Source organism: Phacochoerus africanus, chromosome 14 (assembly GCF_016906955.1).
Source record: "Phacochoerus africanus isolate WHEZ1 chromosome 14, ROS_Pafr_v1, whole genome shotgun sequence".
NCBI lineage: Eukaryota > Metazoa > Chordata > Mammalia > Artiodactyla > Suidae > Phacochoerus > Phacochoerus africanus.
The window spans coordinates 58837351-58855856 of NC_062557.1; the positions used below are offsets into that span (position 1 = coordinate 58837351).

Here is an 18506-nt window from a genome sequence, read left to right on the forward strand (position 1 = left end):
TCTGGATTTCGAAACCAGAGGCGTGACCTCCTAGCTCCCGCCCGAGACAAGTGAGGACTCGGGTCTCACGTTCCCCTCTCCTCCCCTCGCTCCAGTCACTCAGCTTCTTTTCCTTCCTTTGTTAGTTAGGTTGTGACACCCTATCCTCGCAGTGTCCTGGTGACCCATCAGGTTAAAGATCCAGCGCTGTCACTGTTGTGTGCAGGTTCCATCCCCGGCCTGGGAACTTTGGCATGTCACATATGTGATTTAAAAAACAAAACAAAACCACCACACCAAAAAGCCAACATCCTTGGACTTCGACGTCTTGTGCCACCACGTCCAGACTCCACTTTGTATGATAAGCAGTTCCCTCGCCTTCCCTCCACCGCGTCGAGTCTCATACCGTGAAAGCTCACGACTGCTTGCTTTCCTTCCACCACATTGTGTTCTGCTCCCTCTTAACGGGCGACTCTGAAGGCTGAAGACGTCTGCGCTGTTTCCACGGCAGCTGTGGTCGCATCCCCCCCCCCCCCCGTGCTGGTCCTCAGTCGCGACGCGATGCCACACAAAACATTCTCTCCAAAGGATCTTCCTCTTTGTAACGCAACCACCTGCCGCAAGCCGCACGCCGTCCCGGGACCTCCAGGTCTGAGCTGTGCGCTTCTCCCAGGCTGTCTGCAGCTGGGCCCGGTTGGGATTTTCTCACTGGGACAAGGCCCGTGGGCCTCCTCTTCATCTTCGGCTTGTCCCCACTCTGACCATCGCTCCCGGGGCCCGTCTCCTCGCGGCACCCGGCCTTGCTGTGCTAACGCGGAGAGACCGCCGCACACCTGGGCCCTCACGTCTCTGCCTGCCTCTCACGTTCCCCCTCGCACATCCTCAAGCCTGGATCATGACTCTGGGAAATCCTGCGGCCCTGGAGCCGCCCCCCCCGCCCCAAACCCGCCGACTGGACAAGAACATGCACAACCTAAACAGGGAGAAGCCCGTTTTGTCCAGCACATGCACGAGGGACCTCAGTCCCCGAGGCGAGCTCTCAGCTCTGCAAGGGTGAGAGGAGCCGGATGCGCGGGAGCTCTGCACAAACAACCCAGGCAGCTCAACAGCGTGAGACTTGTGCTACTTAAAGAAAAACAGCAAACAGCTCAAGTTAATGAATTCAGCACCTTTCTGGGAAGGGAGGCTGCAGGAGTCCGGGCTTGGAAGTCACTCCTCTGAGGTGTGCCTGAGCCACCGAGGGCCAGTGGCCTCCTTCCCTCCTCCATCCTGAATCCCTCCGGGTGCTGCAGCGGCTGATGGCTTGATGGCCCCGGCACCCTTTGTTTATGTGGCAGGCGGCATTTTTTTGGTCCGTAAACCTTGTGTAAATTTTTGGATAACACCCCTGGTTCTACTAAAGCACCCTCTTAGGCTTCCTCCTTAAGAAAGGACGTGGGAGAGAGATTTTCTGGATGTGCCCACATATGAAGTCTTCTCTCTTGTGCCATCACCCCTGGTTAATAACCTGGCTGGACACGGAACTCCAGGTTGCGAGTGACTCCGTCTAGAACGTGCGAGGCTGCTCCACACGCCTCCGCTCTCTGTCCTTGCGGGCACATCTGGGGCCTGAGGACTAAGGGTCTGCCCGATGCTGAGGCAGGCTCTGCTCTCGGCGCCCTACGACAGGGCCACCCACCTTCCCGCCAGTCTGGGGCCGAGGCCTTGGAAAGCTGCTGATCTGCGGTCACTGCGCCCAGCCTGCCAGCCCCCCGCCTCCACACTGAAGGTAAGTGAAGGGGATGAACGGACGGCAGGCTTGACACCGTCTTACTGCTGCTCTCGGCGCTGCTGAGGGGGAGCTGGGACGTGGCTCCTACGGCCTTTACTTTAACCCCAACTAGCAGCAGGAACCTCCCATTTGTACTAATGAGGCCTCTGCCCTTACTTTAAAGTCCCCTGGGGAGTTCCCGCTGTGGCTCAGTGGTAATGAACCTGACTAGTATCCACGAGTATGTGAGTTCAATCCCGGGCCTCGCTCCGTGGGTTAAGGATCCGGTGTTGCCGTGAGCTGCGGTGTCGATCGCAGACACGGCTTGGATCTGATGTTGCTGTGGCTGTGGTGCAGGCCGGCAGCTATAGCTCTGATCCGACCCTTAGCCTGGGAATCTGCAATATACTGCGGGAGCGGCCCTAAAAAGCCAAAAAAAAAAAAAAAAGAAAAAGTCCTTTGGGTCAGTGTTGGGGAGGAAGGGGGTTTCTGAGGCCACAGCTCTTAGGCCACCGTGATTCCAGAGCAGCACAGGAGACAAGGGGCTGTTCTCCCTCGGTGGCTCCCTTAGGACCAGGGCTCAGCTGACCGCCGTTGTCGGCTTTGAATACTGTGTGCACCTGCCTGTTCATTACAGTAGCCACTTGCCACAGCTGGCTGTTTAATTAGTTGAAAATAAAATTTTCCAGTCCCACGAGCTGCTTCTCATCAGGAGCGCAGGCGGAGAGTGGCTACCGGCTGGGACGGCGGGATGGGGACCATTCCCGTCAATTCGGGTCCTTGGGCAGAGCTGGTCCGTTCACTGTGGTCCCAGAGCCCTCCGTCCAGCTCTGACCAGCCCTTTGAACCCCAGGTGGCTATCCAGGTGCCTGCCCACTTCACGGACATCTCCGATGGAACATGACTTAGAAAACTCCCCACCGATGCTTCATAATCCTGCCTGGCCTGCTTCACAGACTACAAAGCACCATGCATAAAATTTAATTTGTGCTCTGAAATTGTAATACTTCCGTGATGGTCAATTTTATGCGTCAACTTGGCTAGGCCTTGGTACCTGGATGTGTGGCTAAAAATTATCCTGGATGTTTCTGTGAAGGTATTTTTCAGATGTGACCAACACATAAACGGGGAGGCTCTGGGCAAAGCAAACTACCCTCCATGACGTGGGAGGGCCTCGCCCAGTCAGGCGAAGGCCTAAAGGGAAAAGGCCCAGTCCCCCCGGAGAGGAGGGCGTTCTGCGGGCAGATGGCTCTCAGACCCCGGGACCAACGCTCTCTGTGTCTCTGGACAGCCAGCCTGCCCTGCAGATTCTGCGTCTGCCAGCCTCTACCCCTGCACGGGCCCACGGCTCAAAGTGGACTCTCTACCCGCCTCTGGTGTGTGTGTACACACACACACACACACATACACACCCTGTTAGTTTCTCTGGGGACCCTGACACACACTCAAACATCCCATCACTTGGTTCAGTTATTGTCACCATCAGTACAAGGACCTCCTGGACTTTAATTAAATCCCAGTGTGGGGAAATTCTTCCCTTCCTTCACCTTCTCAGAAACCGGCCCTGTGGGCAGGCGCCTGGGGCCGTCTTTAACGTCTCCTCCCTGTGAGCGGTCAGTCCGGGTGATGCTGCATCTCAGCGCACTTCCATTCTTCCCGGTCCTGCCCACGCGGTGCTGCCCCCCCCCCCGCCCCCGCTAACGGGTGGAGCAGGAGGTGCGCTCACCTCCACTCCAGCAGCAGCTCGGCTTCCATCCCTGTCCCCATGACAATCACTTTTCCACGGAGACGTCTTCAAAGCGCAGGAGTCCTGGTTCTCACTGCCCAGTACCAGCAAGAGGGCCCTCTGCCAGCCGCCTTGGAAGCCCCGGCGCCGCCCAGGCCATCCTCCCTGCCCCTGCCCCCACTGGCTGGCCTCCCGCGTCCCTGGCCACACCTGCTGCCCCTCCTCGGGAAAGCCCCCGCTCTGCCTTGCTGGCCCCTTCGGTGCCCTGGTTCCCCCCGAGCCCTGGTTTCTCTCACATCTTCCTCAGTTTACACTCATTTACAGAGTTCCCTGCAACAGGCTGACTCACTCGTTTACTGACCACCCGCCTCCTACGTGTTCACTGCGTCCGTGTTACCGTGCCTGACGCCGGGCAGGAGACGCTGGTTGAGAGAGGGAGGGGCCGGCACAGCATTTCCCAGACGACACTCGGTGGTATGATTTCAGATGTCCTAGGGCAGGGTCTGGCAAACCACAGCCCAAATCCGGCCCTCAGCTCGATTTTGTAAATAAAGTTTTATTGGAACGTGGTGTGTTTACAAAGGTCTATGGCCACGTGGGCACCACAGCGGTGGAGTTAAGTGGCTGAGACAGAGACCACAGGCCCAGACAGCCTACCGGTTGGTCCCTGACAGAACTTTGCCAGCTCCTCTTATGGGTGATGATATGGTAAGTTAAAAAAGGTTCTGTGGCTCTGACTCTGAAACAGAGTCACATTTCTTAGAGTCTCTGCAAGTGTTGTGACTCTCCGGAAGTGTGACACATCTTACAGCTTCCCAAGCTGGTTTGGGCAGGGAACTCTCTTGGGTGGTGCTCTCTGGTCTTCAGAAAGATTTTGAAAGCATTGGCCAAAAAGGTCTCGAAACCAGGAAGGGGAGAGCCGGTGCGGGCTTTCCCTGAAAGCAGGCATCAGGAACGACTCAATGGGGCTTCACTGCGTTTTTCTAGCTAACGGGGAAACAGGACATGTGCCGAAGGCGGTACTGTACCGTGTAGACCTGCCCTCCGTGGTCACCCGTGCTGGCGTCAACACTGCGAATTCCACTTCAGGTCCAGAACCCCAGCCCTGCCGGGACGCGTGTCCTGGGGGGTGACTGGCGCGGCCCGGGGTGGGACTTACCTTCTCCTGGCTGCTCAGCTCCTGGTACGGGATGTGAGCGGGCAGATAGGTGTGCAGGAGGGCGCAGAAGGCCAGGCCGTCACTCCAGCTGCTGCTGAAATTGGTGATGTCGATGTTCTGCGGGAGGAGACGGCCGGCGTCAGGAGCCGCGCCGAGCGGGTCCCGGAGGCCACGTGGGACCGGCCCGAGATGCGCATCCGTCTCCGGCTCTGCAGCGAGTCGGGGTGAGATGCTGCCTTCCGCTGGGAGACATTTAGTTTGGGACCAGGAAGGGTGACCTGGCGCCACTCATGCCCATTCACAGAAAAGCATGAAAAAAGCCTTTGGAGCTCGGAACACTCTGCCCCCCCCCTCCCCCCGCTCCCCAGAGGCCAGGGGTCGCACACCTCCCTTGACAGCGCGGGAGGGAGCCGGTGAGAGGCGGCGTTGCCACGAGGAAGCCCGCGTGCGCAGAGAAAGCGCGATGCTCGCCCCAAGGCGGAAGGGGCGGCAGGGCAAGAGCGGCCACCGCGTGTCCACAGGGCGGCTGTCCCGGGCATGGGCTCGTTTAAACCCCAGAACAACCATGCGCTGTGAAGCAGCGCTGGACCCCGGTACGGATGAGAAAGCTGAGGCCAAGGGAAGTGGGGCCAGCAGCAGAGGCATGGCCACACTCCCGCCCGCCCGCCCGCCTGTGGCTGCTTCCTTCCTCCTCTCCTCTTCCCTCCCCGCCCCCCCCCCCCACCCCCGACTTCCCTCCTGCACAAATTTACTTTCCAGGGAAAGCTTTTAGGGCGCTCCCAGGTACACAGCGGGTTAAGGCCCTGATGTCACTGCAGCTTTGGCACAGGTGGATGAGGCGCATGCTTTTCACAAGGATGACGGGGGTGGGGTGGGTGATGACGGGTCTCTCTCGCTGCAACTGCTGTTCACCCGTCTTCAGACGCCGTCACCAGCGCTACCGGGACTCCGGTCAGCAGGCGAGGGGCTGCGGGGAAAGCTGAGGACGCAGCGGGATGGCCTTGAAGAGCAGGGGGACCGTGTGGCACTGGAGGCCCCGGCTTCCTGGGGGCCCGCACAGCTTCCCCAGGCTGCCCTGCAGACTGGACCGTGGGGACAGAACTGGTCTCTGGGTGGCTGGATTCCCTGGACTAGAAAAGCCTCCCTGGGTGGGCTGGGCGGGGGCTGGGGGTCCCAGCAGGTGGGCTGAGAGCCGGTTCCACTGTTGGGACCACAGAGGTCAAGGAAATGGTCCGAGAGGACTCGGGGGCGGGAGCAGCGTGCCCAGCGAAGGCCGAGGGACAGCAGCTCCCTGTGCAGGGGAGGCTGGGCCAGGGAACCAAGGCGGGTGCTGGCTCAGGCCCCGGCCCTGGGCAGGGACGAAAGCCTTTGTGGTTGGGGAGGCTCAGGACGGCTCAGCCTGGGTGGGGGGCGAGTCCGCTGAGCTTGCGGGCAGCATCCCCAGCGCTCACAGACGCACTGTCCCGGGGGAGTGACACCGATGCCCAGGGGTGTTAAATGATGTCCCCCTCCTCCAAGGGCTATTCAGCCAACTCTGGGGCTTCAGCAAAAGAAAAACTAGAGAACAACAGGAAATGGCCAACGAGGCTCCTGCAGGACCCGTTACCAATCGTCCCCCTTGTCCCTCATGCCTGAATAAGCCAAGGGCGTTATTACCCTGGCCTGAACGCCAGTAACGGGAAGGGAGCAGGAAGAGGATTCGGGGAGGCGGCATCACGGCGAGTCCAGACCCGAGGGCCAATTACATGGTGCGTGCACTTTGTGAAAATGCACTGAGCTGGACACGCGTGGGCGAGAAAACATACAGCCTAACAAGGAATGAAAGAAAAGAATCAGGGAGAAAACAGACAGGGACCCAGACCAGCTTCAGGGCTGAGCTGGGACTGTTAAAAAGAAAGCCAACATTCTGGGATTTACTTTCTGTAAGATTTACTGGGGGAAAAAGCGGAGCGACCGCCAAAAGAAACTCGCCGATTAGTTTCCCAAGGGGGTGGTCATCGCACAAGGTGAATTACCTTTAACTTCCTCTAGGATGTAAATACCGCAGAGACATTTCTGAGTGAGAAAATTCGGGGGGAAGGAAGGCTCGGATATTAAAAAAGGTAACATTCTAAGCATCTCCTAAACGGGCGACCTGTCTAGGAGTGCTGAGAAGAAACCCTGCAAGACAACAGAACTCTGTCCTCGGGGGCAGCGGAGGTCATTTCTGAGAAGCGTGATAGTGCTGAAGAGCACGTGGGAAGAAGCTCAACTCAGCCTTGTGAACATTCTGGAAAATAATGACAGTGGCTGAGACTGTGGATGAGCTCTAGAAAGAAGGCCAGGTGCAGAAGCAGTGCTCTGCGTCAGAGGACGGAAGCAGAGCAAACCCCAACAAGCCACAGCATTTGCTTCCAGAAGATGCCTTTCATTTGCCTTGCGTTGCCTGGAGACACCAACGTCCGGTGAAAACATTAAACCCTCTGCGAAGCCGACCCACGGGTCATGGGCCCAGTCCCCCCCCCACGTCGTCGCTCTCTTGGAGGGCTCCTGGGTGCCTCTGCTAGGTTTCTATGGGTGGGTGGGCTCTGTGGGCACTCAGTGCACACATTTTTAAAGTTTTAAAAAAGAGAGAGAGAGAGAAGCTTCTGGGAAGAAGACAGGAGCCCGATGAGACACTCCCCGCCCCAGAGCAGGATAAACCGCCCTGGGTCCATGTGACCTCAGCATCCTCACTCTGGGGACCTCTTTGGGCCTTTTTTGGAGAGGTCTCTGTTGTCACAGCTGTAGAATCGAACTGAGGGTTCTGCGGGAGGTACGAGTTTACAGATCACGGAGGATAGGAGCTGAGGTTCGGCGCACGTAGGGAGAACTCTGGCAGGACCACGCTTCCTTTGACGGTTCTTTTGGGAAAAGCACAGAGCACATGCACACTTGAAAGGGCCGCTGAGGCATCCTGCAGCCCCTTCCCCGCTGGGCACACTCTGCACCACCCCATCCCGGGGCGGGCCCAGCCTTGGGCAGCTGGTGAACCTTGCGGGTCTGGCCTTGGGCACGGACAGCACTGCCCTGGGCTGGAGACTCCTGCCCTCGGCCTCTGGGGCCCCAGCCCACTGAATGTCCCCCTCTGCTCACAGCCTCCCCGCATCAGGAGGGCCGCTGTGACCCCAGCACGGGCCCCTCTGCCCCGTGATGCCCACTGATCCCAAGCAGAGGGCTGTGACCATGGGGGTCTCGGTGAGAGGAGCCCTTCTCCTGGAGGTCAGGACCTGGATGTAAGTTCCTCTCATCAGACAGCTGAATGAATGAATGAATGAATGAATTTATCTTTTTAGGGCCCACCCATGGCATAGGGAGGTTCCCAGGCTCGGGGTTGAATCAGAGCTGCAGCTGCCAGCCTACACCACAGCCACAGCTACGCCAGATCCGAGCCGTGTCTGCAACCTCCACTGCGGCTCACAGCAATACTGGATCCTTAACCCACTGAGGGAGGCCAGGGGTCATACCCGCATCCTCTTGGATCCTAGTCGGGCTTGTTAACTGCTCAGCCACGAAGGGACCTCCAGACGGCTAAATTTGTAAACCAATCTTACACATCAGAATACGGCTGAACAGGTTTATAATTTTTTTTTTTTTTTTTTTGGCTGTGATGTGTAGCCACTTGACATAGGATCTCGGCTCCCGGGCCAGGGACTGCACCCAAGCCGTAGCGGTGAAAGCACCGCATCCTAACCACGCGGCCACCTGGTAACTGCCGGCAGGTGTATAATGTTGAGGACAGCAAGCCATCTAAGACACAAAGTGCAATACACCTAAGAGAAAGGACTGAGAGAGCTGACGACACAGAATTAAGTTCCTGCATGACAAAAACGCAAAACAAGACATATGCGTACACTCGCCCAACTCCTAGCACGCAGAATATATTCCTGTAATCGATGAGAAAGAGAGAAGCAAAGACTGGCGGAGGAACGTACTGGGATGTGCTGAACAGGACATACCAGCTATCGGGAAGCTACGAAAGGGGTCCGGTCTCACCAGAAAACAGAAACAGTGAAACACTTTACTCGGCAGGCTGAACGAAGTGAAGCCGACAGTTCATTCACCGAGTTGATAAAGGCACGAGGAAATGAATGTTCTTCACTGGCTGAGAGGACTACAAACCCGCACAGGCTTTGAGGTGGCAGCTGGGAGCACTTTTTTATTTTCCGGTCTTTTTAGGGCCACACCTGCGGCACGTGGAGATTCCCAGGCTAGGGGTCAAATCAGGGCTACAGCCGCCGGCCTACACCACAGCCACAGCTATGCGGGATCCGAGCCGCATCTGCCACCTACACCACAGCTCATGGCAAGGCCGGATCCCCAACCCACTGAGCGAGGCCAGGGATGGAACCCAAGTCCTCGTGGATACAGGTCAGGTTTGTTACTGCTGAGCCACAGTGGGACTCCAAAGGACTTTTTTTTTTAACAAAAATATGGTTTGTTCAAGCAATTTCACTTCTGGGCAACTTTTCTAGAGGAAGTAGTCCTGCGTCTGCCCAAGACACACCCACAAGAAAGTGCACCGCAGCATGCACTGTGCTTCGGAATGAGGAAGTGGGAAAGCCTACTACCAATTCAGCTAAATAAACTTGGGGGGGGGGCGGGGGGTCATTAAAAACGCTCTGTAACTCAGTTTTCCTAATCGGCATGCACTCCGGTGAAGCTGGTGGCGGAAGCCTGGTGTTCTGCTTTCTGGTGTGTCTGCTACGTGCAGTACGTTCTAGACTCTCGGCCTTCCTCACTAACCGCCGGCCAAGCCTCCGCCCGGGTTGGCCTGCACGTTGCTGCGTCCCCACTGACTCGGCGAGGAAACGTGGGAAAGACAGGGTCACGTAACGGAGAGGTTCGGACCCCACGGAGGGTCCGTGACCCGAGACAGGCACCACGGTGAGTGGACAGGGAGCCCAGTTCTTCTTCGCGTGTCTGACTTCCTTCTGCTGCTACAATGGCTGTGGCCACTTTCACAGCGAGGAGAGGAAGACACGTTATTACCGACACCCCACGCGGACACCGTGGGCCAAGGCGGGTCCAGGACAACGAAGGATGAGAGGCCGGACCCGTGTGTGTTTCGATACGAACAGAGCCTGCAGTCCTGCCCTCTTTCCAGCGCCCCCACCTCTGAGCATCAAGAGTAAGACTGGGCTGTGGCTGAGGGAGGGACCTGGGTCTCCACACTTGCTGGAAAGGCAGCTGGAGCCCTCGCCTCTTGTCGCAGGTGGGACAGGTCAAAGGCGGCCCCAGATTCTCCGAAAGCCTTTGGCGGGGGGGGTGTCTCCCTCTCCCCCTGAAACCCGGGCTGGCCTCGACACTCTGCGGGAAAGGGGAGGGAGGGACAGCCGGGACCCCCAGGGCAAGGTCACGGCCGCCCCAGGCGTCCCCGGAGTCAGCTCTGCCTGGGGAGCCCCTCCCTTGGTGCGGCCACCCGCCCAGCGCTGGAGGCCCAGACGGGCGCCCGGGGCAGAGGGCTTCTTCCAAGCTGAAGACCTGTGAACCAGATACATGCTGCGGCCGCCCTCATCTGCCAGGTGGGGGTGGCCGGGTACCCAGCTGTGGGGAACTCAGAACCCGCTTTATTGACCCTCTACACCCGCTGCCCAGGGGAGAAAGAAACCAACCTTTCGTTCCTCAAGCAAACAACGGTGCCCTTTCCCGCAGGCCCCTTCCTCTTCTGACCCTGTTCGCGTCCTGGCTTCCATCACGGCTTTCTCTGCTCCAGATGTCCTACGGCTGAGCAGCTCCCAAATCGAGTCTGAACACTGTGCTGGCCTTTGTCCCCCTTGACTGTACCAGGCACATTTTGAAAAATTATTATTGGGAGTTCCCGCTGTGGTGCAGCAAGTGATGGATCCCGTGCTGTCTCTGCAGCGGCCTGGGCCACAACTTCAGCGAGGGTTCAGTTCCTGGCCTCGGAACTTCCCCGTGTCGAGGGTATGGCAAAAAAGAAATATGAGACTATCTTTCGGCTGCAGTGTGCAGCAGCGTGATGTGGGGCCTCAGTTCCCAGACCAGGGACTGCACCCTGGCTGCAGTGGTCAAAGTGCTGAGTCCTAACCACTAGACCACCAGGGAACTCCCTAAAATCATTCTCATCTAGTTATGTTTTGATTTAAAATTTTTTTGAAATAATGAGGAAACAGTGATTCACAATTTTTTAAAGGTTATATTCCACTTATGATTATTATAAAATATTGGCTGTGTTCCCTGCACTTGTAGTTTATTTTTTTGTATATAGTGGTTTGTACCTCTTAACCCTCTCTCCCCACCTCACCCCTCGCCTCTGCTCTGCCCACTGGTAACCACTAGACGGTTCTCTATAATCTGTCAGTCTGCTTTTGTTTTTTTGCTGTATTTTCTAGTTTCTTTTTTAGATTTTGCATATAAGTGATGTCACAGTATTCGTCTTTCTCTGACTTATTTCGTAAGATTTAAGATGAAAGATATTTAAAAACGTGGCCTATTCAGCAGGCACATGAAGAAATGCTCAGCATCACTAATTATCAGAGAAATGCAAAGCAAACCACGATGAGGTGCCACCTCACACTGGTCAGAACCAATGCGTACACAAATAACCAGCGCTGGAGGGGGGTGGAGAAAACGGAACCCTCCTGCCCTGCTGGTGAGAATGGAAATTGGTACAACCACTCAGAAAACAGTACGGAGGTACCTCAGAAAACTCAACATAGAACTCCCATATGACCCAGCAGTCCCACTCCTGGGCACATATCTTTCATTCAAAAAGACATGCACCCTTGTGTTCACTGCGGCACTGTTCACGACAGCCAGGACCGGGAAACAACCTAAATGTCCATCAACAGACGAATGGATTAAGAACATGTGGTACATGTACACAATGGAATACTACTCAGCCATAAAAAAGAATGAAATAACGCCATTTGCAACAACACGGATGGACCCAGTGAACTAAGCCAGAAAGAGAAAGACAGACACCATGTGAGATTGCTTATAGGTGGAGTCTAAAATACAGCACAGACGAACCTGTCTACGAAAGAGAAACAGACTCAGAGACTTGTGGCTGCCAAGGGGGAGGGAGAGGGATGGACGGGGAGTTTGGGGTTCGTAGATGCAAACCATGACATTTAGAGAGGATGAGCAGTGAGGTCCTGCTGTGCAGCACAGGGAGCTCCATCCAATCACTTGGGATAGACCAGCACGAGGATAATGTGAGAAAGAGAATGCGTATACTACGTATGACGGGGTCACGTTGCCATACAGCAGAATTTGACAGAACGTCGTAAATCAACTACAATAAAAAAATGATGGGGAGCTCCCGTCGTGGCTCAGAGGAAATGAGTCTGACTAGCATCCATGAGGATGAGGGTTCAATCCCTGGCCTTGCTGCGTGGGTTAGGCATCCAACGTTGCCGTGAGCTGTGGTGTAGGTCGCAGACACGGCTCGGATCCCATGTTGCTGTGGCTGTGGTGTAGACCGGCAGCTGTAGTTCACATTCAACTCCTAGCCTGGGAACTTCCATATGCTATGTGTGCGGCCCCAAAAAAACCCAAAAATTTTCAAATGTGGCCGATTTAATCTTGTCAACTCACTGCCTGTGATACTCTTTTTTAAAAAATTATAGTTGATTTATTATGTGCCAATCTCTGCTGTATACACACATCTATCCAGTGTTTTTTGTACTCTTTTCCGTCAGGGTCTGTCCTTCTGCCTGTGACACTCTCAGGAAGAGCCACGGGAGCCGCGATCGGTGGCTTCGCTGGCTGCGTTATCCCTCGGGAGGTGCTGAGGGGTGACCACGAGCGGGACGAAGGGGCCAGGCCCCCTCCCGCTCCAGGCAGAGCACACTGCCTTCATTTTCACTCTTTCTCAAGACTTTCTTGGCTGTTCTTACTCATTTGTTCTTCCGGGTGAATTTTTAATTAAGGTCAAGAATAAAGAAATCCTGTTGGGGTTTTAACGGGAATTAAATGGAGAGATTCGTGCGGAATAATTGCCTTTTTCAACGGTCCTTCCCCCCTGCATCTGGGTAGAGGAGCTGAGGCTCGAGGCCTGGGGAGGCGAGCTTGGAGTCGCAGGTCGAGGAAGGAATGCCCTTTGCTTACGTGCAAGGACCAAGGGCCGCTGCAGGGACCCAGAGGACGGTTCTCTGAGGATGCAGGCTTTCTGACGACAAAAACGCTGCCGCGTCTCCAGGGCTGTGTGGGCAGACACGTCGAACCTCTTCCTGGGGACACAGTCCAAAGGACGCCGACATCGGAGGCAAGGCTGGAACGTCTCCGTTTCCTCCTTTTTCACCGAACGCACGCTGGGGGTCCCCCCATGATTTGGCCTTGGCCTTGGGACATGGGGTCCAGTTTCACTGCAAAGCCCTGCTTCCGGCCGTCTCACGACCCACCTAGCTCGGTCCACACCCGGGCTGGCACCCCTCCCGCCCCAGCATGGGGATGCCAGCTCCTCTCAGCTTCCGGTGAGGTCTCCCCAGCTGGCAGCTCGGCTTCCAGATGATTCCCTGGCAGGTCCTGTCTGCAGGCCCAGCCCCTGCTCCGGGCCCTTGAGAAACACTCTCCAGGAACCTCCTTCCTCTCCTGCCCCCTGCTGAGCCGGTGACCTCGCTGTCACCATCTCACTCATGGGCTTACTCTTTCTAAAGCGGGACCCAGTGGCCTGCAGCTCTGCTGGTTCCACTCACCCCCTTCCGGGCTCCGGGACCTGCCAGCGCCCCAACCCACCCTATCCTGGCCGAGAGCTCACCTGGGCCCACCGGGGCCCGGCGAGGAAACCTCCTCGTGGCCAGCACTGGGTCAACTCTCCAGGCTGAAGCAGAGCCCGACGCACGGCTCTGCAAATCGAATCACCGCAGATGTTTGTTGTGCCCTTTGCGTGTCAGGGGTCGGGGGACAGACAAACGACAAAGCCTGGCCCCGCACGGCTCCCCCCCGTTCTGTGGAGCGGGCAGGGCAGACGCGCTGAGTCCGGGACGTGGAGGAGGCCCTGGTGCCTGGGCTGCTGAGAGCCAGCAGGTCATGGACGGGGCTCCCTGCGGGGTTCTGGGATGCCTGGGGACACAAGTCGGTTTTCGTTTTCTTGTTGTGACCGATGATCAGATGGAACTAGCCTCGGCAGGCCAAAGTGTAAATGCCTCTAAGGAAGAGAAACAAACCCGAGCTGTGGCTGGCTTCCGGGCCGGGGTCTTCCTCCGTCCCCAACACAGCCATGTGACTGTCACTGCAGGCAAATGACTCAACTCCTCTGGCTTTAGGTTCCTCATCTTTCAAATGATTAGATAAGGTTCGACAGATTCATGGCTGTGAAATGATGAGCAACGGAACCTGCTTTTTTTTTTTGCATTTTAGGGTCACCCCCACGGCATATGGAGGTTCCCAGGCTAGGGGTCCAATCAGAGCTGCTGCCACCAGCCTACACCACAGGCATGGCAACACGGGATCCGAGCCTTGTCTGTGACCTACACCACAGCTCACAGCAACGCCGGGTCCCTGGCCCACTGAGCGAGCGAGGCCAGGGCTTGAACCTGCATCCTCATGGTTTCTGCTGAGCCAGGATGGGAACTCCTATTTCCCTTTCTTTTGTGGAAAGGGAGCAAGTTGTGCACAGTTCTGCATCCGATTCCCCCCCCACCAAGAGCCGCAGAGAATGGCCCTTACGTCGGACACAGAGCAATGGTCACGGAGGAGAGAACAGGAAGGCGGGTTCTGCAGCCAAAAGCCACAATGGAATGGCTGTAAGCACCGGTGTCGCCTCCCTAGGCCGTGGCTGCCGAATCCTTCAATCGGACATGGACTAGATGACTGGCAGCACTGCACTTGCGGGATGCCCCCCGCACTCAGGACCAGGGCGGCCGTTGGCAGATGCCTGCCACTCGCCAGCTCGTCACCTCCCCTCTCTCCTAGACGTGGACGCACGCACCTGACCGTGAGGCCGTTTCCAGACTCTGGTTCCGACTCTGCACACACAGGGACCGACCTGGGATGGACTCTGCCCAACCGCCCCCGAGACCTTCTTCACCTGGTGCGTCCCCCCAGGGCCACCACCTTCGAGGGGCCACTTCTCCGCATACTCGTCAGGGAACCTGCAGTTCCAGGACAACGTGGTGCAGGGCAGCCTCCGATGCTCCAGCACAACAAGCAGAATATTTTTTGTAAGGGAAAACTTTTTTTTTTTTTTTTTTAAGGGAAACGGCGCTTGTATATTTTTGGATGCACTTACTAAGAAAACACTACATAATGACTCAACAATTTGTACTGAGGAATTCTGTTCCAGGACCACGTTCAATTTATACAAGACAAACAATCTTGGACCCAGCCTTAACCTCCCACCCCAGAAAGGCGGAACTCAGCCTCTGAAAGCACAAGCCTCTCAGGGCGCAAAGGCTTCTCTTCCCAGATGAAATTTCATGAATAAGAGAACACAAAAAATAGGCAGTGCCGACTCGCCTGGGGCTGTTAGCGTCTAAAGGGACTTAGATGCCGCCTGGGGGAAGGGAGGGAAGGGCACTGAGCACCCTTGACTGGGCTTTTGCTGCTGGGCGGTGCCACATGGGCTGCTGGCACCTCTGACCTACAGACCCCACCTGAGCAGGACACTGACCCTCTACAGGGAGCAGCGGACACGGGCACTTGACGTCAATCTCAGGCCACAGCAAGGGGAAACCTTCTCACACTGTCGTCTATGGACAATGACGCGCTTGCTTCCAGAAGCTGGCGGGACACGTCTTTGCATGTGGAAAATGAGTGCCCTGGCCAGTTGCGGGGACAGGCGTTTTGTTTCAATGACCCCATGAGGCCGAGATGCAGCACCTCCCGTCGAGAGCCTGGACAAGACTCTCGCCGGCGCTGTCCCTAAAAGCCCACCTCTTCTGCCCCCTGCTTTCTCCTGTGTTTCTCGAGATGACAGCAGGTTGGAACAGGAGCTATGTGCGTCCCTCGCCCGTGTGGCTGCCTGGCTGAGCCCCTGCCGGGTCCCTGTCTTCCGGGAGAAGCTGGCGGCCAGGCCTCTGGCTGCAGCCGCTCCTCTGGGCTCTGCACCCACCTGGCCCTCTGCCTCCAGGACCTTCTTGGCCTCCCGTTCTCCACACAGGCCTCTATGCCCTTGGCTCTCGAGAATCCACGTCCTCAGTGACCCAAACGCCCTCCGTGTTCTTAAGAACCCAGAGGACTCACGCCCCCAGTCTTCCCAGTAGGTGATGGAGACAGGGGGGAGGGGGGCGGGGGGGGGAGCCGGGGGGCTACACTCCACATCTCCGGGAAAGGGAGGGAACACTAAACAGCTAGGCACTCATGTTAGAAAAGGCCGCCCTCCCCACAAGCCTACACACGGGATCTGCTACTCGGTCAGTGCAGAGCCATCGAGAGTGGTAAGTGGTCCCCAGAGCTGTGGTTCTGGGGGCTGGTGCGTCCCGGCTGGGTGCCCCCACAAGGTGGGTGGAGGGCTGCAAAAGCAGGTGGATGACACCTGCCCAACGTGGACAAACCTCCAGGGCATCAGAGGGCCAAGCGCTATAAGCAGACACAGAAGGACAAACAGCGCATGAGCCGCGTCCATGGGCAAAGCCATCGAGACAGAACACGGAGCAGAGGGGACTCAGGCGGGGGAGGGGTCAGGGTCAGCGGACAGAGGCTCAGCTTGGGACGCGGAGAAAGGCGCAGACAGAGGTGCTGTTGGTGAGTGGGCACAAGGCCACTGAGCTGTGCGCCTGAAGATGGTTAAGGCGGGGCACTCCCCGGAGGCTCGGGGGGTTAAGGAGCCAGTTGCCACTGCAGCGGCTTGGGTCACTACTGCGGCCTGGGTTCGATCCCTGGCCCAGGAACTTCTGCGTGCCTTGGGTGTGGCCAAAAAAGCACAGGACGGCGTATTTGATGGTATGTGTATTTTTCCACAAGAGAGAGCGTGAGCGAGTGAGCAAGCGCGAGGACAGGAATGACAAGCAGGCCGAGCACCCCGTCCTCCCAGACACCAGCACCAGCGGCTCAGTGGTCTCGCGACAGCAGAGGACGCGCCCGGGTCATTACAAGTTTTCCCCAGAGCGTCCTGTTCTGCCCGACAAACTGCCCAGTAATCGTCCCAGTTCGGGCGACAGTAGCCAATGACTCCTGCAAGTCACTGTGCAGAGGTTCTGCTTGGCGGTGCTGTGGGCACCGATCCGTCCCTGGAGCCCCCGCGCTAAGGGCCCCCGGTCCTGCAGAAGCGCCGTGGCCGTGACCATCCTGGGTGTGGCCTCATGGGCGCCCCCACCCCGCCCCGAGGGTCCCGCCGCAGCTCCTCACGGTGCCCCGGGCTCGACGCCTGCCGAGCCAGCACCCGGAAAGCACGCCTGTGCTCGGACCCCAGCCCTGCCTTCTGACCCTCCAGGGAACCACTGAACCATTTCACATTCATTCAATGGGCCGCTTCAGGTCTACACTGTGAAACCCTGATTTCGATGGGGGATGAAAGGTCTCTCTCTCCCAGTCAAAACCAGTAAGAACGGACCTGTTTCAATCTCAGATTCTCGGGCAGGAACGCCTGTGCTTTTCCCACCTTTTCAACCCACACTATTACCAAGTGCTCTGTCCAGTGATGTCAAATCAGAAAAAAGGAAAGAAACCAGTAGGAAAAGCACACTAAGAACACGACTAAACCCATACGACTAAGTCACGAGAAAATGGGAATGGGCCGCACTTCCCACGAGAGGAATGTTCAGATGACACAAGAGGATAAAACTGTTCGCAGGAAATATACTTAAAGCAGGGACAGCTGCAAACAAAGAAGCACAGAGATACGCCAGGCAGATAAAAGCTGGACAGAAACGGCAACAGTGATACCCAGCATCACCGGAGGTAAACTTCCAGGTCAAAGGGATCAAGTGAAACACAAGGAGAAATCTACAGGAGCCAGGAACCCTTAGGTCTGGTATCAAAAGATCCAAAGTTAAAAAGCTTAGACATCAGCAATTCCCATCGTGGCTCAGTGGTTAACGAATCTGACTAGGAACCATGAGCCAGCGGGTTTGATCTCTGGCCTCTCTCTCAGTGGGTTAAGGATCCAGCATTGCTGTGGCTGTGGGGTAGGTCGCCAGCCTCAACTCTGATTAGACCCCCCCCAGCCTTCGAACCTCCACATCCCGCAGGTGCAGCCCTAAAAGACAAAAAGACAAAAAAAACAAAACCAACAAAAAAGCACTTGGAAATCAAAGCTGTTGACAAAAACTACAATCAGAGTGAGAGACTTCGACAAATCGCCTGGCCCCACAGTGAGGCCACTGTCCAGCCCCTGGATGCCTAGGGACATGGATGGGCTCTGAGCACCCTGACCGGCTCCCTTGGGATCAGGAGGCAGGACCACCCCACAGAGGACTTTTATCAAGAAAGAAGAGCATTCCATCCCGAGGAAAGTTCAAGCTTCGCTTCTAAAGAAGATGAAAATCGAAACTTTTAAGTACGACGTTTCCAGCTTCTACCTGACAAGATTTCAGAAAACTTGGGTCTCTTTCAGCAGGAGCTTCTGTCTTGGATGGACCTGTCCTGTATCCCAGCATTTAACGTTCCTTTTGGCTAAGAATTAATTCTGCCCAACTGGTCTGGAGAGGCGGTCCCATCCCTACTGCATGTGTGACCATGTACCTACGACACAGGTGCTTGCCAACATCTTAAAACCAGGTCCTACTAAGACAAAACTTCATCTGTGCCTAAACCAAGCGACCAGCCAGATGTCCCTCATTATGAATAGAGCACAGAAAACAATGTGCTTCGTATTAACCTACAGCCGGGAAATCAGATGCCGTACTGATAAACACCATCCACCAGGCCGGGCTGGAATTCTGCCCCCGGAAAGTAAGAATGCTCTCCTGCTGGGAAAGCTGTTACACAACACAACACATTTATGTTAATCACACAGATGGGCTAAC

The 18506-nt window shown here is 56.4% G+C and overlaps 1 protein-coding gene across 5 annotated transcripts in view; it reads right to left on the reverse strand.

Moving 5' to 3' along the window:
• SPECC1 (sperm antigen with calponin homology and coiled-coil domains 1) overlaps nucleotides 1–18506 on the reverse strand; it is a 236919-nt gene that overhangs the window by 12338 nt on the left and 206075 nt on the right. For all 5 annotated transcript variants that reach the window (XM_047758555.1, XM_047758552.1, XM_047758551.1 and 2 more), the window contains one exon: nucleotides 4615–4731. In XM_047758555.1, the coding sequence (XP_047614511.1) occupies nucleotides 4615–4731 (117 nt within the window). The remainder of the gene's footprint in view (nucleotides 1–4614; nucleotides 4732–18506) is intronic.